Below are 26247 nucleotides of genomic sequence, written 5' to 3'. Positions count from 1 at the left end.
TATTTATAAATTTTGTATTTTTTAATTTTTTGACATCATTATTAAAAATTTTGTTCTCAAGGATTTGACCGTGAACTACATACAGAACTATCAAGTCAATAATTATGTACACCGGCTTGATAATTTTCAATTTTATGAATAAATTTTTGAATTGAAAAATGTGTTGAGTTTCTACGATGAAAAATTTAATATTAAAATTTTTTGACTCGAAAAATAAACCGCCGGGAGCTGCCACCTGTCGGGTCTATTTCAAACTTGCTGGCTATTTTATTCAACTGGAAATTTCGGTGGTTCAACAAAAATATTTACATGTGATCGTTGCTGTCAGTGATAATTAAATAATAAAAAATGTCTTCAGACGAAGAAAATGATGAAATTCAAGATCTCGAGAAGATTAGAGATAAAATTTTAACAATGCATCAAAGTGAAAGAATGCAAGTAAGCGCCTGGGATGATGACAACACTGGAGTTGAATCCCAGCGAAATCCTGAAGGTCAGACAATACTTTTTACACTTTGTCCCTAATTATTATTATTATTAAAATTTGTTTTTTTTATTCAAACAGATCCTGACTCCAGAGCAATTCTGAAGGCTGCAGAAAAAGGCAACAGTGAACGAGTAGCAAAACTTTTAGAAAAAAATCCAACGTTGGTCCATGCCACTGATAAGGATGGCTACACTCCACTTCACAGAGCCTGCTACGGAAACCACACGTCCATTATTGAGGTAATTATTTATTTTAATGAACCATCAATTAATCTGCACAGTATTTAAAAAAAGAAAAATAGTATTTGCTGTTGAAAGGAGCTAAGATTGACGCTAAAACTATTGACGGATGGGAGCCTTTGCACTCAGCATGCCACTGGAACAACGTCGAGAGTATTGCAATTCTGGTTGCTAACGGAGCCAATATAAATGCTGTGAGCAATGGTGGCCAGACTCCACTGCACCTGGTCTGTGCCAGTTCCCACAATTCTCCAGCTCTTCAGCTTTTGCTTCTCCATCCAGACACCAAACCCGAGTTAGTTAATTCCAGTGGTGATACGCCGCAAATGATAGCAACTAGAACAGGAAAATACTATCCGATGTTTGAAATAATTGAACCATGTTTACGTGAAATTTAATATAAATTTTAATAATTATATTTTTTATACATTATAAGGCCTTGTTTATAAAGAATACATACTCATTTTTAAGTTACTTGTTCATCGTTACTTTGGTTTAACGTATTGTCGTAATAATGCAATATGAAAAATATTATAAATGATAAGTTTCATAAAAGTAGAGTATAAAAATACATATTTCAAATATATAAATATAAACATAATACTACAATACATCATAACATATGTATATAATATATAATTCATTAATATTATGGCAATTTCGAGTGAATGATAATTATTTTCAGTATATCACATTTTCCATTAAATCTAAATATTTTAGCACTCAAAAAATTTACAATTGAGTAATTTAATAATTAATTAGAGCCTCTGATTGCTGGACAATAATCGTGGCTGGTTATCAGCTCTGGTAATTTAAAGCGAAGTTAAATTTACAAATTTCGGCGTGCCGCTGTTTAGTCGTCTTAGGCCTTCCCATATTAAAACTGTTGAATTTTCAGTCGCTGCATAAAGATGATGTTGATCGTATGCCCATGCTATTGCTATGATAGCCCCGCAATCTGTTCCGCCGTTTACTATTTCGCGAATTAGCCTCAAGTCCCAGCTGCTCCACAATCTGATAAATAAATGAATAATTAATTTTTATTAATATGTATACATAAAATACTCTGATATTTTATAACAAAATTATTACCGAATCACTCCATTATCAAGTCCAGTGGCTATTACGTTTACAGAAACACCTTCTGGTGCATTGCTGTAACACAATGCAGTGATCCTCCTTCTAGACAAAACTGAACCGACAGATTTAGCATTTATTGTAAATACTTTTAGCTGAGACTGATGGTCAAAATTATTTTCATTGGCTGAAGATGTTGGTGACGTGAATTGTCTTTTCGGCGCCACTAGTTGACAAACAACAGCGATATCTCCAAGAGTATCACTTATAGAAATATTATTTATCGTATATATGTCATGGCATACTATAGATCTCACATATGACAAACTGTAAATAAATTTAAATTAAAACTTGATAACTTGATTTCATATTTAAGTAAATTTTAATACGTACCTATTTAAATCCCAAATGACAATTACACCTTTTACGTCACCCGATACGGCGATACTGAATGCGCCAGACAAGACTATTACAGTTATTGCGCATCTATGAGCCAGAAGAACAGAAGCTGGAGCTGTTGGTGATTCGAATTTTATTTTTCCACTTGCTTCGATGCTGTATGAGTAAACCATAATTTTTCCAGACATATAACCGATCCAAAGCTGCCCGCAGTCTGCCGCCGAACCTAACACAGTTATTGGATCAAATCCTGAGGATTTCATTAGAGGCTTTGGAGGCTGCTCTTTTTTGGATTTCAATCTAATGATTCCGTCGTTGTTATCCCAAGAGGCAAGTGCTGCCCCAAGTACTGTTGTACTGTTGACCATGTTACCTCCTTTCTCATTATTATATCCTATAAGAAGAGCCGTACAAGCTGGTAATCCAAATACGTCTCCTGTTGTAAGTGGAATAAGTGAGACCATCGGTACTCTGTGTTTGTGTTTCCAACATAAAACAGGTTCATTTCCAGGTGCTCCGACATAATAACCCCATTTTATACCCGTGACACCTTCAATAACCGGTGGGATAGTATTGTAGGCAGGCGAATTTGAGGAATTCATCAAAACATTACAAGGCAATGGATGAGCGGCTGTGAATAGTTGTGCTGGAGTCTGTCCGTATGTTTTGACCATTGTCTCCCATGCTTTTCTTTCAACTGGGTCAGATATTTTGTCGACATTGAACCCGTAGTATGTTGCCGGATGGAAAACATTTATTGCTTCTACAGCGGGTCTACCAGTTTGACGGAATCCAAACACTAGATCAATCCAGTATGACATATTTTCACGAACTATATCTGATTCCAGCGCAGCTCGATGCACCAGAACGAATAATCTCGCATCATTATTACACCAACTGGGTAATTCAACATCTCCAACTCTGCAGCCATTTTGCCGTACACCGAAATTAAAATTTTCTGAATTGAGTAAAAATTCCGGTAGATAGAAAAATTCTGGAATCAATTCTTTTACGTCAGTTGTTGAATCACAGCTTGTTAATCTCCAGGTGGTGGCCAGTGCGTGGAATGTCCGATCCGGTATGTCAAAATTATTGTCTTGGTAACTCAAAAACATGCTAGTAAATGGCGGAAGTCGTACTAAGAAATGAAGAACGGTACCAGAGTTGCTGTAATGCGAGCCATAGTGAAAAGGTTCCTGGTTCAACGCTATTAAATTGAGACCCTCTGCCAGAGCTTGCTTCAAGTAATTATAATTGTTAACATAGTGCTGCTCATTTTTTTTATCCTGGACAGCCATTGGGCGTTTGAAATTTCGATAAATATTTGGATTAGTAAGATCTATTTTACTGCTCGTGTAATCGGCAAGTACAAAAGGAAATACCGGGTACTGCATCAAGTCATTGTAAGACCTTCCGGCTAGTTTATTTAAACACGTAATATATTCCCAATTGGTGAGATAGCCATTTCGCCATGCAGCAAGTGCTTCATTTAAATCATCACCAGGAACTCGTTGTGGTAAATTACAATTTAATAATTGACTTACAAACTCATCTCTCTCTTTAGAAGAATTAAAAGCCAGCAATAAAGTTCTTCCAGTGGTTAAAAAAAATTCAATTGCTCTTTCTTGAAGTTGATACCGTCTTCTGTGTAATTCCCGTATGTCTTTCAATTTCCACGCAGTGCCTCCAGCCATCGCGAGATCGAGACCACTGCAACCGCCTCCTAACAAAGCAGTGTCCTGAGAGTAAACTGACATTTCTGGATTATCGGGTACAAAGTACAAGCATGTTTCACCAATCAAAGCTTCACCGGGTATTTCTATTTGCGGAGTTACAACTTTAACTTGAGACATTTTCCCAATACGCTCACTGGTATGCAGTCTTTCAATAAGAGCAGTCGCATTTAAATCTTGACGTCTCATATTTGTAAAAAGATATGACAAAGGTTGTTCTAATTCTTCTTCAGTCGATTGGTCATTTCCGCTAGCAACTTTTCTGGGATCAGTTTGCTGTTCAGTTAAAAAAAATTTCTTATTAATTTTCAAGTGACATCTTTGCATCCGTATTCGTACTCGCGCCGGTCCTTCTGTAGGGTCAAGTTCCCAATTTGTTGGATATGATTCTGGAAAATACCAAGGCGCTCGTTCATGAGTAAGACGTTTAGTTAAATCTCTCCATCGTGCCATCGACTGAGCTTCTAATCCACGAGTGTGCTTGAATTTTTCCATCAGTGCCTTGCGCTCGTGATTCTGTTCCTCGATAACCGAACGTGTAATAATCATTGCGCTTTCAGTCAATTGTTTAGCCAACAAATCAAATTTATTTCCTATTCGATGTAACGCCGATAAATTATTATCAAGCCAAATTTCACGATCTTTAGAAAATTCAAGGCGCAATGAAGCCAATTGGTCTTCAATTCGTAATTTATCTGATGAAGTTGATGTTCCTTCAATACTTAATAATGCAGGATGCCAAACAGCCAAAGTTTCTTTGAATTCCGTACATAATCTAGCGTCTGAACTCGGCATATCAGTTCGTTTTTCAAATAAATCCCACAAAAATAATTCAAGTTTTTTTTCAACACTACTATTGATCTCGAGAATAGATGAAAGTATCTCACGACCTCTCGACTCTTCCATCAATGATCTTATAGCAAATACACGAGTACTATTACTCTGATGTGGACTCAACAACCAGATGATCATTTTAGCAGCATTTTTACGTAAAATTGATCTCACTGACCATGATCCACTCCAGTTATTTTTTCTATCAAATGAACTATTTGACATACCATACAACAGTATAATATATATTCTTTTAGTCAATTCGAGCTCATTGTTTGACGGCGCGCAGTCAGATGCAGTCAAAAATTCAATCGCTTTGAAAAGAATACTTCGAAATCGTTCATTAACTTCTCCGCGTCTTGGTTCCCGGTTTGTTGTACCGTAAAGATTTATGCCACTTGCACTTCCGCCTCCACCGTAGCTAGATGTCCGGGACTCATGATCGCTCTGTTCGCTCGAGGTTGTCAGGACATTATTGTGAGCCAAGTACGAGGAAGAAGCCAAGTACGAAGTAGCGCTCCGTAATTTAAATCCCGATTGTAATGACGATACTTTTGGCATCAAGACATCTAGCTCACCGTCAAATAAAACTACTTGAGCATTACGAATTACAGAGACACACGCGGCATTTGCACCACACTGAGATCTTTCATTAAACTCAACGTAATTTAATATCAAATGTAAGTCTGATATCGCTGGCATATGATGACTTCCTGGTTGCTCAAGTAATTTAGTAGCAATACTAACTAATAGAATGTGAATATCATTTATCAGAAGCGGCGGTGAAGATGCTCCTGATGAGGCTGAATTATGGGCGCCTCCAACAAGCGATTGGGCTAAAGATTCAGCCAAACCCTGATCAGACAAAAGTGTACGCAATGAAGATGGATTTTTATTAATCATATCAATAATCAAATTGATAATTGGTCTTGTGATATTTGATCCAGTTATTGGTATTCTAGTCAACATTGCCAGTAAAGGTGGAATCGCTGCTAATGTCGTAGGTCCTCTGAGCGCCAGACACTCCAGCGAAGATGACAGTGACTCGTTATTATTACTCGGATAAAGTGTAATTTGATTTGCCAAGTGGAAGAAATATTTTTGCTTTATAAATTTATTTATTTCTTCATCATCAGCTCGCTGCAAATAAGTCTGAATAACTTTTATTACTGCGGTTCGAACTCGGGTGTCGGGATTGTTTAGTAAAATTAAAAGTAATTCGGCGCGAATCACGTGTTTTACAACAGATTCGATGTGGCAGTCTGGTAAAACTCTGAGAGCGTCACGTAGAAGTAAGAGAAGCCCTTCGGTAACGAGTCCTTGACAAACACGTTTCTCGTCTGTTCTTCCTGATGAACAATTTTCATTTCCTAGGTGATTATTTGAACCATCACTCGCCGCAATACCTGAATCTTCACCAGCACTTGTTTCCCTAGCATTATTACAATTATTATTATTATTATTACTGCGTTTTTCACGGCGTTTGATAGCTCTGTCTCTCTGAAGTTGGACATTTATCAACGCTTTGTTTAATTTTGTCACTTCTAATGCTGGAGTATTTGATTCATCTGATGAACTTGCAGTAGTCGTGCTTGCCGTTTTTGGCAAACGATTCAGGACTGGTGACTTTAATTTACTGTCATTGTGAGCCTCTTCAACTATCAGCGGCGGTAACAAAAAATACATATTGTGACGCGAATGAGTAACATAAGTATCTGACGCTTGGTGTACAAGAATAAGGTAGTCCATGATCGCAACCAAGTGGGAGAATTCCGGAGGAGCTCCCATGAGCGCTCTAATTAATTCAACAATCGAATTACCGGTAGTGGTATCCCAGAGAGCGTCAAAATCTTCGTACATGAAATGCTGTTTGCATACAAATAGAATCATTTCAACAATTTCAACTCGGTTTAATTGAGTCGCATTGAACTCTCTCTGAGCATGTTGATCTCTCAGCAACACCAATAGAGCATGTAAAAACATATTGAATGTGTCATGCTTGACCCAAGTTTTCCATACTCCCAGGGACTCTTTTATCAATTCTGGATCGACAATAACGGCCTCAGAACTTTGTAAAATTGTTAAATTATTTCCATTGGCAATATCTTTTACAATTATTGAGCTACTGCATGCAGAATCTAAAATTGCTTTAAGTAAATATTTACCAGCGTAACATCTAGGTGATTCTAGCACACGCATAATCAGCGACTGACCGCCCTCTGAATTATATTGACTCAGAAGCTCTGAATCACTTCGTGCCAAATTAACGACTATCGAGAGCGCAAGTGCTTGCTCTTCTTCAGAAGAATCGAGTTCGACAATTCGCGCAAATAAATACAAAAAAATAGGTATACCACCGATTAAACTTGCCGATGATATAAATCCTCGATACTGCTGACGCTCGAGATGATGCGTCGGAGTAATTACGGTTATTGATAGTGGAGGTTGTTGCGAAACTCGATGCTCAGGAGCAGAAACTACACGAAACCCAGGTGGAGGTTGTCCTGGTAAAAGATTTCTCACTACTGCACTAGGATTTGTGATTGCTTGTGGATATAAATTAACAGTATTTGGACATTTTGCTTCGTAAGATAATAAAATATTATCTTGTAATTCACTCAATTGTGATGAGTGAGTTGTGTCATTCATCACGGCATTCCAATCTATCTCCGAATCTACAGAAACTATTTTAGTTTCGACGACCCGCCGAAGATAAGTTCCTCCGTATGATTTTCTTCGGTTGAGATCAAATTTGCCGCTTTTAAATTTAACTTGACGGACTCCATTTATTGCACCAGATGCAATCAATGACGCGAAATCTGGTTTTACAGAATTTAATATGCAGTCAGCGATATTTGTATAGTTGGGACCAAGGCTTGTCAAGTACAAAGCTCGTTCTTTTGTAAAAACCGGACATCTGTAATGATACAAATTTTTTTTTTTATTACGATTTATGAATAAATAATGTTTCGACTTATAAATAATTAATAATTACCTAAATAACATGAGATTTCCCAAGTACCAAGCGCCTCCGCTATTCCCGTTGCCACTAGTGACAACAGCAGATTGACCGAGCATGACACATGTAGTTGTAGCAGGTTTCCGTACCAATAAACCATCAAATGGTAGCTCAACATTTGCTTCACGCCAGCCGTCAACCCAAATGGTCACTTGTACTACTGCACTTTTTCGATTCAGCACAGTGTCCTTAAAATTGAGTGCCAAGTGATGCCAACGTCCTGATGGCAGTATTCCACTGATTGAAGTTTCAGAAATAACATTATTACATTTATCGTCGGGTCGGCTCAAGCGAACAATCAATTTATCTGACCGTAAATCCAACCAAGTTTCCAGTATCAGTGATTCGAAGCCGATAGACATCAAATGAACGATTGTAGTTAGTGGCGGTGGTGGAGATATGGATTCAGCAGATATTTCACGGCTCCAAAAGTTATTATCCGACAAAATAGTGGGTCCCCATTCAGACAGACTGTCACTTTCAGAATTAAACAAATTAACGGGTGAAGTTTTAGCTGTTGTTAATCTTGAGCCCAGTACAACTCCTCGTTCTACTCTTATCCACATCGAAGCCGAGCATCCGTGTAACCACACTGACCACGACAATTCCGAACCAATAGGTAAACATGTGGCATGAACTGACCACGGACTATATACACCCGCAGATAAATGTTTCTCACGATAATTATGTACAGTATTTGATACTTTTTCAATATTTTTACATTCTTCTTTTACTCGAGTATTTTGTTTCTGTTCGTTGAAGGTTGAAATCAGTGGAAATGAGAGAATAAAATTTGGCTGAGGTTGTAAATTAATTACAAGTCGATGAAGGGGTTGCAGTAAAGATAGCATTGGCGGAGAGTTTACTTTAAACAGTGAAAAATAGAGCAGTAATTCATTTGGTGATATTGATTGGGTTGCTAATAATGTAAAAACTTGAAGTATTGCTTGCTGTAAATCTGAAAAATCGTTCAAAACGAAATTTATTGTAAATTGTCTCAATAAAATGACGTAAATTTTTCGTATATCACTAAAAATTTTACCTTCATATTGAGAATTTTTGCTAATTAGTATTTCCCTAAATCCGTTTAATAACTTAGCAATGACCCCAGATCCTGCAAGTGCAGCACAATTGGATACACTTTCTCGACAAGTAACCGCAACCTTCCTCAGTCCTTGACTCACAATAATACATCTCTCAGTATCCAATCCCCTACAAATGTATTGTATTAATAATTTATATTCATTTTCACACTTATCAATAACAATATGATAAAAAAAAAAAAATAATTAAATCGGACTTACTGTTGACCAAACTGGATCAGTAGGTCAACAGCTAATGAGCACAATGCTGGATGAGCAGTAGTATTGGCGGTGATGTGTCCACCCCGGGACTCGACAGTAGAATCCAAAGAATTTAGTCCTTTTGGCAAATTATTTTGCTGACTATTATCTTCATCTCTACTACTTTTACTAGGAACTTCATTGTCTGCTTCATATCCATCGTCAGCAGTGACGTATTCACCTGCACTGCTTTCGTCACCGCCGTAATCCGGCGCCGACGATGAGCAATCGGATATCATTGCCGGTAACTTTTCGAAATAAAATAAAAATAATTACATACAGATCAACATATTTATTATATATAAAATAAATAAAAATAAACTTACTCTGAGCTGACCAGATTGTAGGGGAACTTGTTCCCGGCACGGTTTCAGCATAGCGATTTTTAAAAATATTTCCACCAGCACAGCAATCCCACGTCCAAATTTAATTCCAGCATTTATCAGTGTCTTTTTGAGCACACTTATTATGTCACTATTATTATCTAAACCACAAATCATTTTTTATAAATATTATTAATACTTAATTGTAATAGATAAATGCATAATAACAATAAAATAAAACATTGAATGATATAACATAGCAAGAATAATTATAAATGATAGTAAATATATCTAAGTAATGGTGATAAGAATGTAAAAGAAAAGCTAGACGTTAAAAAAATTCATACTCTATGCAGTATGTTAAATGTGATACTGAAAAGGTGTTTTATTGTTTTCACACAACCCATCGACAATAATGATTGGCAGCAGCTACTCTCGGTCGTATTAAATACGCGTTAATCCACAGCTGTGGTTGTTAGATTTATTAGTGTATTGTTACAACAACACACAATACACACCTATTTAAATCCGTAAATCGTAAACCCGTACTCCACTCCTCACCAACGACATTCTTCACCGCGCTTTTAATCGTACCATTAATTCATATTTTCATAATGTCCCTACTAACACCTTATGGAAAAACAGACTCTTGGTAATTCCGGTCTCCAATAAATTATTCATAAAAAATGGACTTAGGAACTGAATTTCCAAGCTAGTGAACGATTTTTCTAACTCAGTAAACATTTTTCGCGGTTCTCGAAAAAATTTAAAAAAGGCAATTCAAGTGGAAATGGAAGATTTTCGCATTGTGATGCTGCTACTGTATTATTTATGTGTATGGAAATTGTGGAAAGCATTAATAAATAAATATAAATCTTTTTTACTCAACAAAATTCCATAATAGCTCAACGCGGATATAAAAAATACTTACATAACGCGGATGTCAAGTGACAGGTGATTAATGCCTCGATCAGTTTGTGGGCCCATTTGTTTTGGTCTGAAAAAGATAAGTAAGTAATGTCGTTAGTTACTTTAAATCGGTTACATTTAAAAAAAAAAAAAAACTATCAACAATTACAACTGCTGTTGAAATTTTTTTGCTACTTACTCACCTAGAATTCGATCTTCGACAATACTAACTACGAGGATTTTTGTAAGATTTAATGACGACTCTACAATGGCTAAATGGGATGAAAATTCTTGACGAAATTTAGGACAATAAAGCGCTACTCCGGCGGCTGATCGCCATACTGCACTAGCTTTAAATAAATTAATCGTCAATGATTCATCATTTTTATCTAAACTATTTAATTCTTCAGTATCATCAGTCTTATTTTCTCTATTAATTTCATAATCGTCATTTAAAATTATATCACTATTTGATTTTTCAAATATTTTTTTTGAACATCGTTGCTGTTTGAATGTTTCAATATTCTCAATATCACAAAGAACACTATTTGTTTCGTGCTCAATTATTTCAAATAAAAGCTTAAGGGGTGAACATTCGGTTGATCTTGCCGAGTTTTGGGGATTGATGTCAAGTTTAATAGTCTTCCAAATCTCCATTATCACCGATATCTGGAGTAAATTGCAAACGGAGCGTGTAAATGTTCCAATCGACAGGAGCTCAAGTGCCTCATCTAGTCCGCTGAGCTGCATAAATTTTTCATACAAACTATTGTCAACAATCAGACTGGAAATAATGGACAAACACGATTGGATAATAAATTCAACAGTTATCGTTGATTTATTGTTAACAATTAAATTACGATAATCAATTTTAGCTTTCAAAAATGTTGGGTAAAATATTTTTGACAGCATCTCATGTTTAACTTTTAAATCTAAATGCGGAGTTACTTTGACTAAATGCGTCATTGTCATACAACATAAATGATAATTTTCTGGTGATAATAGAGATCCATAGAGTTCGATAAAATCCCATGAGTAATCAGATGATTTACTGGTACAGATATTGCAATCAGCCCGTTGATGATTATCTTCACTGGCTACTGTTGACAAGTTATTACTTTCTTTAAATAGACAACGTTCGAGTAATGCTATGCAAGATGAATAAACATGTTTATTATGCGGTTGTTTTTTAACATAATTAATAATATTAATGAGCAATATTTTTAAAGGAAAACAGCAGCATGTACCGGAATTCTTCATTATTTTTAATAGCCTCACTTGGAATTCACAGTCAAATCGTGATGATTCTTTCAACAATCTAATAAGAATAATAAAAAGAGATGATATAGAACAGTTACATGTCTGGTGAGATATACTGGCTACCATTGTAGGCTGATAATAGGCGATACCAAGCACATCATTATGATGATGACGGTGATAGGATTTAATTGAATCAATGGCCGTAAGATGTTTATGCTTAAGCTTTATGTTACTGCTCGGGTGATTACTGATCTTGGACTGCGATCCCGTGTAACTGAGCTCCTGTTTTATGTGCTTGAGACCGTTTATCAGTACGCCTATCATGTCGATGACTTTTAACGCTCGGGTCATTGACCTCGATGAATCAATACTTGGCAAATCTAATATTGTCACAATCGTTTTCTCAATCAATTTACCATCTTGACTTTCAATAAACAGTTGAAATAATTCCAAAAAATCATTAAGTTTATCTAAATTTTTTTTTCGATTATTAACAAAGTAATAAAGAAATGAAAGTGTACCGTATATCATTGCAAAAATACATTCCTGTAATAATGAACCCTCTTCTAGACTTGCCGAGGCAGTTAATTTACTACTGCAATTGTCTTCTAGCAGTCTCAGTGTCATTGGTAGTAGACCATTATTTATTACAGCAGTCATTAGTTGATCATCTACCGTAAGAACTCGTTCCAAAGCAGTCAACATTAATCTTGAAGTGGCTGCCTTCAATCTAACGCATTCAATTCCCGTTAAATTATCAGCATCAGCACCAAATTGAAGTGACCACAAGGTATCTAAAGCAAACTTTACAATCTTGATAGCAACGGTTTGATCAACAGATGTATTGTCATAATCTTTTTTCATACTTTGTAATAATTGTATAATTAATAAACTTATTTCAAAATTGCTGATCTTGATGTTTAAAACAGCCTTCACCCGATCATCGTCACAATATTTTTCAATTTTTTTATTTTTATAATTAGATTGATTTAATTTTTTTTTAATTCCTACCACCGTGTCTTTTTTATCATCATTATCATCATCGTCATCGTCGTCTTCTTCGTCAATTTTTCCATCGCTTCTTACCACATGCGTAAAGTAATCAAAATCCATCGGATTGAGACGTATCTTAAACATCAGAGACCTTGTTTGATCAATATCATCATCCGCGTGTACATAATCAGACTCATAGGAACTTGAGTCACTGTAATTTGTTTCAGTTTTAACATTATCCGATTTATTTACTTTAGCGGCACGTAATTCCCGTCTTTTTACATTAACCATTGGGCTGTGTTTTTTTAATTTTTTACGTGACGTCTCTGGGTCGTTATTTACATTGTGACTATTATTGTGATTATGATAATGATTAAACCGTCTTTGATAATTTTTTTTTTTCATTTGCGATATAATATCCAATTTATCGATAGTCTCATCATTAAAATTTAATTTAACGTATGGATTACAAGTGACGTTTATTTCCAGATTATTCTCTTCCTCCGCGACGTCACCATTATTTTTATCATGATGTGAAGCAACAACCGGGTACAGAGCAATGAGAAGGGCGACCAGTTGTCGACCACAAGAAAGATCTCGAATACCACCAAGTAAATCGATAACTGTCAAACATCGCCATCCACGTCCTTGGATCAAGTATTTGCGTAGCTCGACCAGTTCATCTCCACCCTCATTTTTAGTTGTCGTACACAATTCATTTATATCAGAAAGTAATTCACAGGCTATCAGCGTACAAATACCACCATCATCACCGTTACCACCAAATGAACTAAATAAACAATACACAATTATAAATACATTAAATAAATAACAATAATAATAATAATAATAATAATAATAATAATAATAATAATAATAACGGCTGTTGCTTTAGCATATATTTATTGGATAAAAATAATAATTATAATAAAAACGAAATAATATTTACGTCAACAATATTAATAGCTTATTTAACTTTGAGTCCTATATCAGTACTACGGAAAATTACACCGAGCGATGTCTGTATTGTTATCACACCCTATTCGCGCGCGCAAATACAACATAAACATACTCATTATCTTCTAATGTGTTTTTCATGAGCTTCACAACAACATATATGTTAATATATATACATATACCTACATTTATATTGCAGTTAAACAATACTTGTCTCTGTAGCTCCTCACTTAAATTGATGATCCATTTTAAATATATATATGTATATTATCATTACGGGGATTATTATTTTATTGATAAATATATATTTTATGAATAATTAACTGTGCAATTAAAAAATACTACGCGGATAAAATGCTCATGATTTTAAATATATATGATAGAAGTACTATATGCGAGACATGACAGTAGTCAGCAGACAACTTAAAATTTTTGTATTTTTTAAATACACAATTTGAATACTAATAAAAAGAAAATATATAAGGGCTTGTCAGCATTACTGCATATTTTGAAATTATTTTATTTTTTTAGATAAATACTAAAATTTTCCGATGTCTGTTATTTCAAATATCATTTTCGGAGCGAATTAAAATACTTACCACCAAGAAGAAATGATATTATTAATGTCTATCCCATCATTAACTTGAGCCAGCAATTCAGCAAGAAATCTATCCAGCCACGATGATTTCTAAAGTATAAATAATTTTGTTAATTTAAATAAAATAATAATAATTATTATTTACAATTGTACCTGATAACTCATCGGCTCCGCATGAATGAAATTATCCCAGAGTAATTGCAGCTTGTCATTGCACCCTGGTGAAGTCATTGCCACAATCGAAACGGTTCTATGTCTTCTTAGACATTTAATAACTTTGTAATAATGGTATTTTAATTAATCGACTGATCATTATTAATAAGAAATAAATTTAAATATCAGCACACCATCAACTATTTCGTCAACAATAAATTTGTTTTTAAAAGTAGTAAGTAATACCGCGAGTGGTATTTGATACTTGAGTATTATTGAAGTTGTTCGGCGGAGATATTTGTCAGTAAGAACAGCAGCAGCAGCAGCAGCAGCAACGTGTACTCATGGAATGATCGCGTTTTGCGTTCTGGGATTGTGTGAAAGATAAAACCGCGAGTTGTAGTAATGAGACACCCCGTTGATCGCGCACGCATGTATGGACTCTTTTATTCTTCCTTGTCTCTCTTCCCAGCACTTGCTCTGTACTTTATTCTCTTTATTATTTCAAAGTTATATAATAATTATAATAATAACAGCCTCGTATCGTATTTTTTTCTTTTGACGTAAACCTCATACGGCGTTTGCAGACTCGCAAATTAGTCAGTGAATTAATCAATACATGTTAGGTATATTATTAATTTAAATGTAAAGAAGCCTCTTAAATGTTGGGAAGACTATAATATATTTATATATACATATATATAGGTTATATCAACAATAATTATAAATTTCAGGGATAATAAATATGACAAGATCAATCACAGTCGCAATTAGTATTTTGTATATGAAATCAATGTTGATTGATTAATAAATATATATATTATTTACAATATCAATGAATATTTTTAATTGATAAATATATAATGTGCTAACGTGGTTATGATTTTAATAGATTGTATCAATTGACATTTCACATTATCTTGATTTATAAAAATCACCACTTATTTATTTATTACTTTTTACAACATATATTATAACTGACACATATATCAATAAATATTTTTCACTCGATGACAAAAAAAAAATAAAAATAATGAATAATCAGTTCGGCATGTAGAAAATAATGTTTTTATATATTTTCTGCGAATAAACATAAAAATATATATCAAGTAGGCAAAGTAGATAACTATATTATTTGGTATATATTTAAGTCATAAATTAATATTTATATTGTGGAAAAATTATTTATAATATCTAAATTATTTATTATAATGTTTAAATAATTTAAAAACACTCTTAAATAAATCGCGGTAATTTTTTAAATTTTCATCTTACCGCGCAAATTTAAATAGCCACGATACATAAGCGGCAAATTTCCAATACACTGCAGTATATTATTTAAAATTTAAACTTATTTAGCATTCTTTTGCAAGTTTTATTCAGGATTTTAATCTTCAGAAAAATAATCTCGAAGAATTCGACTCATCTTGATATTTGGCGCGACTCAAAATTTGAAATTTTTTTTCGGCTCCTCTTCCCTCGATAATATAGAACGCTACTTTTATATTTTATATATCAATATATATATATAAATAGGAGTATACAGTGTGAGTACAACCAATCGAATATTTAACAATCGATTTTATTAGTGTGCAATTTTCTACTGTAGGCAATGGATATAAATTAAAAATATAAGTATGTTAGTTAGTAAATATTAAGTACTTAATAATTAATAAAAGCTGCTGGGTGATTATAATGTTCAATAAATATAATTATTTATTATTTGCTTAAATTTTAATCAGTCAGTCATAAAATAGATAAGTTTGTTGTGACGGAAGTGGGAGGTTATCGTCAACAATACGGATTACCGTGGCAACAATTAAATCAAGTTTAAATTTAAAAAATTATATGTACATGTTAATAAAATTGTGTGTAAAAAGTATTAGATGAGTAAAAATTTAATAAAAATGAATGTTTTGAATAAAATGCGTAATTCATGTGGTTGGCGTAGCGGTGCCAAGCAAATGTCAATAGACGCAATGATACCGCTTTTTGCTGTTCCGGCAATAACAATTATTGCTGCTCAGACTGTTTATTTAACAGTAATAACATTCATCACAACACCCGTTATTGTTTATCATCTTGACCACAATTTTTTAAGATTTTTACCTAGATCGAAATTTTTCATAATGTGGACAATCACCAGTGTCATAATAATGTTATCGGTATTTGAAATGTGTGTGGTGCCTCTGTTGGAGATTTTGCCAGAGGAAAATTTGATTTTTGTTGCCGGAGTTGTCGGAGGAATAGCTTGTGGACATAAGACAAGAATAAACGCCGACTGTTTAGCGCAAGACGGTACTGTGGCAGCAGTCGCTCAGGAATTGGAGCTAGAAGAAGGTACCATTGGTACTGAGGATGATGACTTTTGTGTGACATGCCGTAAAAAGGCACCACCACGTGCTTATCACTGTCGAATCTGCCAGACTTGTGTGCTGGGCAGAGAATATCACTGTAAATGGTACGATAAAATTTTTTATAGTCACGATCATGATAAGATAATAATTATTTAATTAATTAATTTCGTTTTTTTTAGGCTGGACTGTTGTATAGGTGCCAATAACTTGAAATGGTACCTTGGGTGTTTGATTAGCTCGACAGTGGCCTTCATTTACGGATCTAATCTCACAATGACGAGTGTTTGTCATCCTTTTATTCTTATCGGAACTATTCTATTGCCTGACGACTGTAGTGATGTTTATCATCAGCTAGAGTAAGCCAGCAATAACACCAATGACAAATATTAATTATTTTTTTTATCTGTGGTTTTTAATTTTTTAAATAATTCTTTCAGCCTCGCGCTTTGTTTTGTATCCGCTGTCTACAGTCTCATTGTCGGAATAATTGTATTCGGTTACTTGGTATATCATTTATGGCTGTTATATCTCGGTACGACAGCAAATGAACGAAGACGTCTTACCTCAAGTGATAGTCACCAAACAAATTACAGACTATTCACCAGTATTGCACAACTAGTCTGTTGTAGGTGTTAATTTAATTATCATTTTATTTTATTGTGATCAAAAGAATTTAAAATTCATTTTTTATTTTACATATCTTATGTAGTCATTTTAATAATAATATTTAAAATAAAATTTCTGTAAAAATTAAGGTAAAAAAAAGAAAAAAAAAAATCCAGTCGCTGATTACGCTTATATTTACTTAAAACAAAAATTGAAATGATATTTTTGTATGAATGAAAAAATGCACAAGTGAGATATTAATTTATGTAATATATATTTAAATGTGTATATAGTGCCAAATTATTTATTGATACTTTACCCGAGAGTTTCATTAGAAAATAATATTTATTAATGAGTGAATCAATTTAAACTGTACGTCGCACGTTAAATATACATAAAGCATAAATAAAAATAACGAGTTTAAAAAATCTATATATTTTATTGAAGTTAATTTAATTAATGATACATGTGTATGAATATTTATTATTACTTATTACTAATCAATAATTACTCCTCTGTGTTGAGGAGCAAAGTCAGGAATCACCGACTGTACTAATTGCCTCAATTTATCTTTTTGTTTGTCACTTTCTTCAACTTTGTCCAATACTCGTAAATATTTTTTCCACATTTTAAAATAATTATATTTTATTTTTTCATTGTGAAAATTTATAGCCACTTGTTGATTATTGTTATCGAGTATTTTCATTGACAATGTACAAGCTAACCATTTATCGTAATAGTTTTTTTTCAATCGATTGTTGTAATGCTCAACAGCGATCTTATATTTATTTTTATAGTCTCTCGTAAATTTCAACCAGTTTTCAAAAATCCTCCAGATAAGATTTCTATTATAAATATCAACATAAACTTCTGTTTTTATTTCAATCTCTCTTTCAGTTTCCGTTTTCCATTTTAAAAATACTTTTCGGAGAATAGATTTATCATAATGTATTTTAGCTTTAATTATATCATCCCGTACTGATTGGACGAAATAAATCAAAGGCCGCATAATAAATCGTCGGAGTAAATACTTTCGATAAAAATCATCAGCTCGCTGCATATCGTGTTTAAGTTTTTCAATATTTAAAGCTCGTTCTCGTTCTTCTTCTCTGCGCCGACGAATCTGTCGGGCTTTTTCTTGTGTCTCTAGCTCAAGTTTTCTACGTGCCGCCTCTCTTTCGTTCATTTTCATTATTTCCTCCAATTGTTTTTGCTCTTGTAATTTTTTCTTACGTTCATACTCACGTCTGGCAACTCGTTCTCGCCGCGCTTGAGCTCTCGCTTCCATTCTAGCCAAAAAAATTGGAGGATTAGGTTTCGGTACACCATCACTCAGTACTTGTTCGACTTCATGGCAATCAATGCCTTCTCGTAACATTAATTGACGTAAAATTTTTTTCGATTTCTTTTTGCAGTGTGAAAAAGTTCCTTTCGCTGTATTAAGCGTCTCGAGCTCACTTAGTTTCGATTCAACTTTAATCTGCTGTAATTTCATGTCTTGAATAAGACGATTTTGCTCAGCCAACTTGGACCTCTGTTCAGAAATAATTTTTTTCTGCATCTTCAGACGATTTGCAAATGATTCAGACACATTAGCGCTGTTTAATTCAGCTCGTGAGTTATCTAAATCCTTTGTATCAACAGATATATTTTTTTTATTCATAACTCTTGATACATTTTTCTGTTTATCTTTTATAGCATTAACGAATAATTCTATTTTTTTAATATCCTCAATTTCATATTCTTTTTTTTTATTTTTATTCAAAAATTTAAGCTCATCAACTAGCATTTTCCACTTGTTGAAGTATCGTCTCAATTGTTTTCGCGCATAATTTTCTTGGAGCTTAATTTTCAATAATCGCAAACGTTTTGACTCTTTAGCAAAATTTAAAAGACAAGTAAATACTCTCTTCATCATTTCATAATTACGTTCTTTTGAATTGGCCGACAATGGCTTGTCTTTTATTGTCACTGTAATATTACCAGAAGGCTCTTTAACTTTTGGCTTAATAATTTCAATTTTTTGTACATGAAATTCTTCTGCATACTCATTATTCTGCATATGCCTACTCGTTCTTATTTGAAAATTTACTTTTTGACTCATCGTTTCAAACACCGGCAATAAATCAGTTTCTTCATCCGTTCGTCCAAATATCCACTTACTAAAAATATTATTCAAATTATTTATAAAAATTTTAATTATTCATTTTAATAATAATTAAATACTCACATTTTTTGCTTTCGTTCACGGCATAAAATACTACCGGCATCCATTTTATAAGAATAAATTATTTTTTACCTGAATTTTTTCAAATTTAAATTTACCCTCACTTTAAAAATTCATCAAAAATATTTATTTAACAATATGTTAAATACTTTACTAATTAATAATTATTCACAATAATTGAAGTACTATGAAAATAAATACTTATTAAATTTATTATTGTAACCTTGGTTACGTGATGACTAATTTTATAATTACAGTGTAAGCGTAATGTCAACAATTCAACACAAATATTATATAGTATTTTATTATTATGAATTAAAAAATCTAGAAAATATATTTATAAATAATAAATACATAGAAATATTATTTTAAGTAATTAAATAAATGATTATAATCTGTTAAAGTTTTTTAAAACAAATTTGGATAAATTTCCCGCTACTGACAGCTGTCACCAGTGCTGCCAGAACGTGGGATATTTCTACCCCTTCGAGAGCGCCTCGCGCGCGGTGCACACAGGCAACTTTGTCTATCGGTGTGTCGGGAAACCGAATAAAGCCGAGAGAAACCGAGCGCTGTAGACAAGCGCTCGGTTTCTCTTTACAAAAAAAGCATAATTCTGGATATTCAGAGAAAAAATATGTATGGTATTTCTCTGGGATAGAAATCCCATAGAAATATCGAATTTTATATAGAATTTGTATGGTATTACTATGGGTATAAATTTTATATAGAATTTGTATGGTATTACTATGGGTATAAATTTTATATAGAATTTGTATGGTATTACTATGGGTATAAATTTTATATAGAATTTGTATGGTATTACTATGGGTATAAATTTTATATAGAATTTGTATGGTATTACTATGGGTATAAATTTTATATAGAATTTGTATGGTATTACTATGGGTATAAATTTTATATAGAATTTGTATGGTATTACTATGGGTATAAATTTTATATAGAATTTGTATGGTATTACTATGGGTATAAATTTTATATAGAATTTGTATGGTATTACTATGGGTATAAATTTTATATAGAATTTGTATGGTATTACTATGGGTATAAATTTTATATAGAATTTGTATGGTATTACTATGGGTATAAATTTTATATAGAATTTGTATGGTATTACTATGGGTATAAATTTTATATAGAATTTGTATGGTATTACTATGGGTATAAATTTTATATAGAATTTGTATGGTATTACTATGGGTATAAATTTTATATAGAATTTGTATGGTATTACTATGGGTATAAATTTTATATAGAATTTGTATGGTATTACTATGGGTATAAATTTTATATAGAATTTGTATGGTATTACTATGGGTATAAATTTTATATAGAATTTGTATGGTATTACTATGGGTATAAATTTTATATAGAATTTGTATGGTATTACTATGGGTATAAATTTTATATAGAATTTGTATGGTATTACTATGGGTATAAATTTTATATAGAATTTGTATGGTATTACTATGGGTATAAATTTTATATAGAATTTGTATGGTATTACTATGGGTATAAATTTTATATAGAATTTGTATGGTATTACTATGGGTATAAATTTTATATAGAATTTGTATGGTATTACTATGGGTATAAATTTTATATAGAATTTGTATGGTATTACTATGGGTATAAATTTTATATAGAATTTGTATGGTATTACTATGGGTATAAATTTTATATAGAATTTGTATGGTATTACTATGGGTATAAATTTTATATAGAATTTGTATGGTATTACTATGGGTATAAATTTTATATAGAATTTGTATGGTATTACTATGGGTATAAATTTTATATAGAATTTGTATGGTATTACTATGGGTATAAATTTTATATAGAATTTGTATGGTATTACTATGGGTATAAATTTTATATAGAATTTGTATGGTATTACTATGGGTATAAATTTTATATAGAATTTGTATGGTATTACTATGGGTATAAATTTTATATAGAATTTGTATGGTATTACTATGGGTATAAATTTTATATAGAATTTGTATGGTATTACTATGGGTATAAATTTTATATAGAATTTGTATGGTATTACTATGGGTATAAATTTTATATAGAATTTGTATGGTATTACTATGGGTATAAATTTTATATAGAATTTGTATGGTATTACTATGGGTATAAATTTTATATAGAATTTGTATGGTATTACTATGGGTATAAATTTTATATAGAATTTGTATGGTATTACTATGGGTATAAATTTTATATAGAATTTGTATGGTATTACTATGGGTATAAATTTTATATAGAATTTGTATGGTATTACTATGGGTATAAATTTTATATAGAATTTGTATGGTATTACTATGGGTATAAATTTTATATAGAATTTGTATGGTATTACTATGGGTATAAATTTTATATAGAATTTGTATGGTATTACTATGGGTATAAATTTTATATAGAATTTGTATGGTATTACTATGGGTATAAATTTTATATAGAATTTGTATGGTATTACTATGGGTATAAATTTTATATAGAATTTGTATGGTATTACTATGGGTATAAATTTTATATAGAATTTGTATGGTATTACTATGGGTATAAATTTTATATAGAATTTGTATGGTATTACTATGGGTATAAATTTTATATAGAATTTGTATGGTATTACTATGGGTATAAATTTTATATAGAATTTGTATGGTATTACTATGGGTATAAATTTTATATAGAATTTGTATGGTATTACTATGGGTATAAATTTTATATAGAATTTGTATGGTATTACTATGGGTATAAATTTTATATAGAATTTGTATGGTATTACTATGGGTATAAATTTTATATAGAATTTGTATGGTATTACTATGGGTATAAATTTTATATAGAATTTGTATGGTATTACTATGGGTATAAATTTTATATAGAATTTGTATGGTATTACTATGGGTATAAATTTTATATAGAATTTGTATGGTATTACTATGGGTATAAATTTTATATAGAATTTGTATGGTATTACTATGGGTATAAATTTTATATAGAATTTGTATGGTATTACTATGGGTATAAATTTTATATAGAATTTGTATGGTATTACTATGGGTATAAATTTTATATAGAATTTGTATGGTATTACTATGGGTATAAATTTTATATAGAATTTGTATGGTATTACTATGGGTATAAATTTTATATAGAATTTGTATGGTATTACTATGGGTATAAATTTTATATAGAATTTGTATGGTATTACTATGGGTATAAATTTTATATAGAATTTGTATGGTATTACTATGGGTATAAATTTTATATAGAATTTGTATGGTATTACTATGGGTATAAATTTTATATAGAATTTGTATGGTATTACTATGGGTATAAATTTTATATAGAATTTGTATGGTATTACTATGGGTATAAATTTTATATAGAATTTGTATGGTATTACTATGGGTATAAATTTTATATAGAATTTGTATGGTATTACTATGGGTATAAATTTTATATAGAATTTGTATGGTATTACTATGGGTATAAATTTTATATAGAATTTGTATGGTATTACTATGGGTATAAATTTTATATAGAATTTGTATGGTATTACTATGGGTATAAATTTTATATAGAATTTGTATGGTATTACTATGGGTATAAATTTTATATAGAATTTGTATGGTATTACTATGGGTATAAATTTTATATAGAATTTGTATGGTATTACTATGGGTATAAATTTTATATAGAATTTGTATGGTATTACTATGGGTATAAATTTTATATAGAATTTGTATGGTATTACTATGGGTATAAATTTTATATAGAATTTGTATGGTATTACTATGGGTATAAATTTTATATAGAATTTGTATGGTATTACTATGGGTATAAATTTTATATAGAATTTGTATGGTATTACTATGGGTATAAATTTTATATAGAATTTGTATGGTATTACTATGGGTATAAATTTTATATAGAATTTGTATGGTATTACTATGGGTATAAATTTTATATAGAATTTGTATGGTATTACTATGGGTATAAATTTTATATAGAATTTGTATGGTATTACTATGGGTATAAATTTTATATAGAATTTGTATGGTATTACTATGGGTATAAATTTTATATAGAATTTGTATGGTATTACTATGGGTATAAATTTTATATAGAATTTGTATGGTATTACTATGGGTATAAATTTTATATAGAATTTGTATGGTATTACTATGGGTATAAATTTTATATAGAATTTGTATGGTATTACTATGGGTATAAATTTTATATAGAATTTGTATGGTATTACTATGGGTATAAATTTTATATAGAATTTGTATGGTATTACTATGGGTATAAATTTTATATAGAATTTGTATGGTATTACTATGGGTATAAATTTTATATAGAATTTGTATGGTATTACTATGGGTATAAATTTTATATAGAATTTGTATGGTATTACTATGGGTATAAATTTTATATAGAATTTGTATGGTATTACTATGGGTATAAATTTTATATAGAATTTGTATGGTATTACTATGGGTATAAATTTTATATAGAATTTGTATGGTATTACTATGGGTATAAATTTTATATAGAATTTGTATGGTATTACTATGGGTATAAATTTTATATAGAATTTGTATGGTATTACTATGGGTATAAATTTTATATAGAATTTGTATGGTATTACTATGGGTATAAATTTTATATAGAATTTGTATGGTATTACTATGGGTATAAATTTTATATAGAATTTGTATGGTATTACTATGGGTATAAATTTTATATAGAATTTGTATGGTATTACTATGGGTATAAATTTTATATAGAATTTGTATGGTATTACTATGGGTATAAATTTTATATAGAATTTGTATGGTATTACTATGGGTATAAATTTTATATAGAATTTGTATGGTATTACTATGGGTATAAATTTTATATAGAATTTGTATGGTATTACTATGGGTATAAATTTTATATAGAATTTGTATGGTATTACTATGGGTATAAATTTTATATAGAATTTGTATGGTATTACTATGGGTATAAATTTTATATAGAATTTGTATGGTATTACTATGGGTATAAATTTTATATAGAATTTGTATGGTATTACTATGGGTATAAATTTTATATAGAATTTGTATGGTATTACTATGGGTATAAATTTTATATAGAATTTGTATGGTATTACTATGGGTATAAATTTTATATAGAATTTGTATGGTATTACTATGGGTATAAATTTTATATAGAATTTGTATGGTATTACTATGGGTATAAATTTTATATAGAATTTGTATGGTATTACTATGGGTATAAATTTTATATAGAATTTGTATGGTATTACTATGGGTATAAATTTTATATAGAATTTGTATGGTATTACTATGGGTATAAATTTTATATAGAATTTGTATGGTATTACTATGGGTATAAATTTTATATAGAATTTGTATGGTATTACTATGGGTATAAATTTTATATAGAATTTGTATGGTATTACTATGGGTATAAATTTTATATAGAATTTGTATGGTATTACTATGGGTATAAATTTTATATAGAATTTGTATGGTATTACTATGGGTATAAATTTTATATAGAATTTGTATGGTATTACTATGGGTATAAATTTTATATAGAATTTGTATGGTATTACTATGGGTATAAATTTTATATAGAATTTGTATGGTATTACTATGGGTATAAATTTTATATAGAATTTGTATGGTATTACTATGGGTATAAATTTTATATAGAATTTGTATGGTATTACTATGGGTATAAATTTTATATAGAATTTGTATGGTATTACTATGGGTATAAATTTTATATAGAATTTGTATGGTATTACTATGGGTATAAATTTTATATAGAATTTGTATGGTATTACTATGGGTATAAATTTTATATAGAATTTGTATGGTATTACTATGGGTATAAATTTTATATAGAATTTGTATGGTATTACTATGGGTATAAATTTTATATAGAATTTGTATGGTATTACTATGGGTATAAATTTTATATAGAATTTGTATGGTATTACTATGGGTATAAATTTTATATAGAATTTGTATGGTATTACTATGGGTATAAATTTTATATAGAATTTGTATGGTATTACTATGGGTATAAATTTTATATAGAATTTGTATGGTATTACTATGGGTATAAATTTTATATAGAATTTGTATGGTATTACTATGGGTATAAATTTTATATAGAATTTGTATGGTATTACTATGGGTATAAATTTTATATAGAATTTGTATGGTATTACTATGGGTATAAATTTTATATAGAATTTGTATGGTATTACTATGGGTATAAATTTTATATAGAATTTGTATGGTATTACTATGGGTATAAATTTTATATAGAATTTGTATGGTATTACTATGGGTATAAATTTTATATAGAATTTGTATGGTATTACTATGGGTATAAATTTTATATAGAATTTGTATGGTATTACTATGGGTATAAATTTTATATAGAATTTGTATGGTATTACTATGGGTATAAATTTTATATAGAATTTGTATGGTATTACTATGGGTATAAATTTTATATAGAATTTGTATGGTATTACTATGGGTATAAATTTTATATAGAATTTGTATGGTATTACTATGGGTATAAATTTTATATAGAATTTGTATGGTATTACTATGGGTATAAATTTTATATAGAATTTGTATGGTATTACTATGGGTATAAATTTTATATA

The 26247-nt window shown here is 30.6% G+C and overlaps 4 protein-coding genes across 4 annotated transcripts; 2 read left to right on the top strand and 2 right to left on the bottom strand.

The window, feature by feature from the left end:
* Positions 1 to 263: 263 nt before the first annotated feature.
* Positions 264 to 2155, top strand: LOC130668718 (ankyrin repeat domain-containing protein 49-like). Its single transcript, XM_057471129.1, has 3 exons — positions 264 to 493; positions 566 to 726; positions 789 to 2155. The coding sequence occupies exons 1-3, from the start codon at positions 349 to 351 to the stop codon at positions 1122 to 1124; spliced, it is 642 nt and encodes a 213-aa protein (XP_057327112.1). The 5' UTR covers positions 264 to 348; the 3' UTR covers positions 1125 to 2155.
* LOC130668712 (lysosomal-trafficking regulator) lies at positions 1539 to 15352 on the bottom strand. The gene is made up of 11 exons (XM_057471118.1): positions 14322 to 15352; positions 14170 to 14258; positions 10564 to 13403; positions 10383 to 10448; positions 9455 to 9612; positions 9090 to 9376; positions 8828 to 8997; positions 7762 to 8743; positions 2197 to 7683; positions 1819 to 2130; positions 1539 to 1740 (listed from the first exon to the last, which is right to left on the bottom strand). The coding sequence occupies exons 1-11, from the start codon at positions 14397 to 14399 to the stop codon at positions 1539 to 1541; spliced, it is 10671 nt and encodes a 3556-aa protein (XP_057327101.1). The 5' UTR covers positions 14400 to 15352.
* A 532-nt stretch (positions 15353 to 15884) lies between these two features.
* Positions 15885 to 17700, top strand: LOC130668716 (palmitoyltransferase ZDHHC23-B). Its single transcript, XM_057471127.1, has 3 exons — positions 15885 to 16782; positions 16858 to 17034; positions 17116 to 17700. The coding sequence occupies exons 1-3, from the start codon at positions 16208 to 16210 to the stop codon at positions 17312 to 17314; spliced, it is 951 nt and encodes a 316-aa protein (XP_057327110.1). The 5' UTR covers positions 15885 to 16207; the 3' UTR covers positions 17315 to 17700.
* A 63-nt stretch (positions 17701 to 17763) lies between these two features.
* On the bottom strand, positions 17764 to 19775 carry LOC130668715 (coiled-coil domain-containing protein 191-like). The gene is made up of 2 exons (XM_057471126.1): positions 19515 to 19775; positions 17764 to 19446 (listed from the first exon to the last, which is right to left on the bottom strand). Exons 1-2 carry the CDS (start codon positions 19556 to 19558, stop codon positions 17781 to 17783), a joined length of 1710 nt encoding a protein of 569 aa, XP_057327109.1. The 5' UTR covers positions 19559 to 19775; the 3' UTR covers positions 17764 to 17780.
* Between the last annotated feature and the right edge of the window lie 6472 nt (positions 19776 to 26247).

Source organism: Microplitis mediator, chromosome 5, assembly GCF_029852145.1.
Source record: "Microplitis mediator isolate UGA2020A chromosome 5, iyMicMedi2.1, whole genome shotgun sequence".
In the NCBI taxonomy this organism is placed as follows: domain Eukaryota; kingdom Metazoa; phylum Arthropoda; class Insecta; order Hymenoptera; family Braconidae; genus Microplitis; species Microplitis mediator.
Note: the sequence above shows the minus strand (reverse complement) of the source record. Positions and strands in the feature narration are given on the sequence as shown.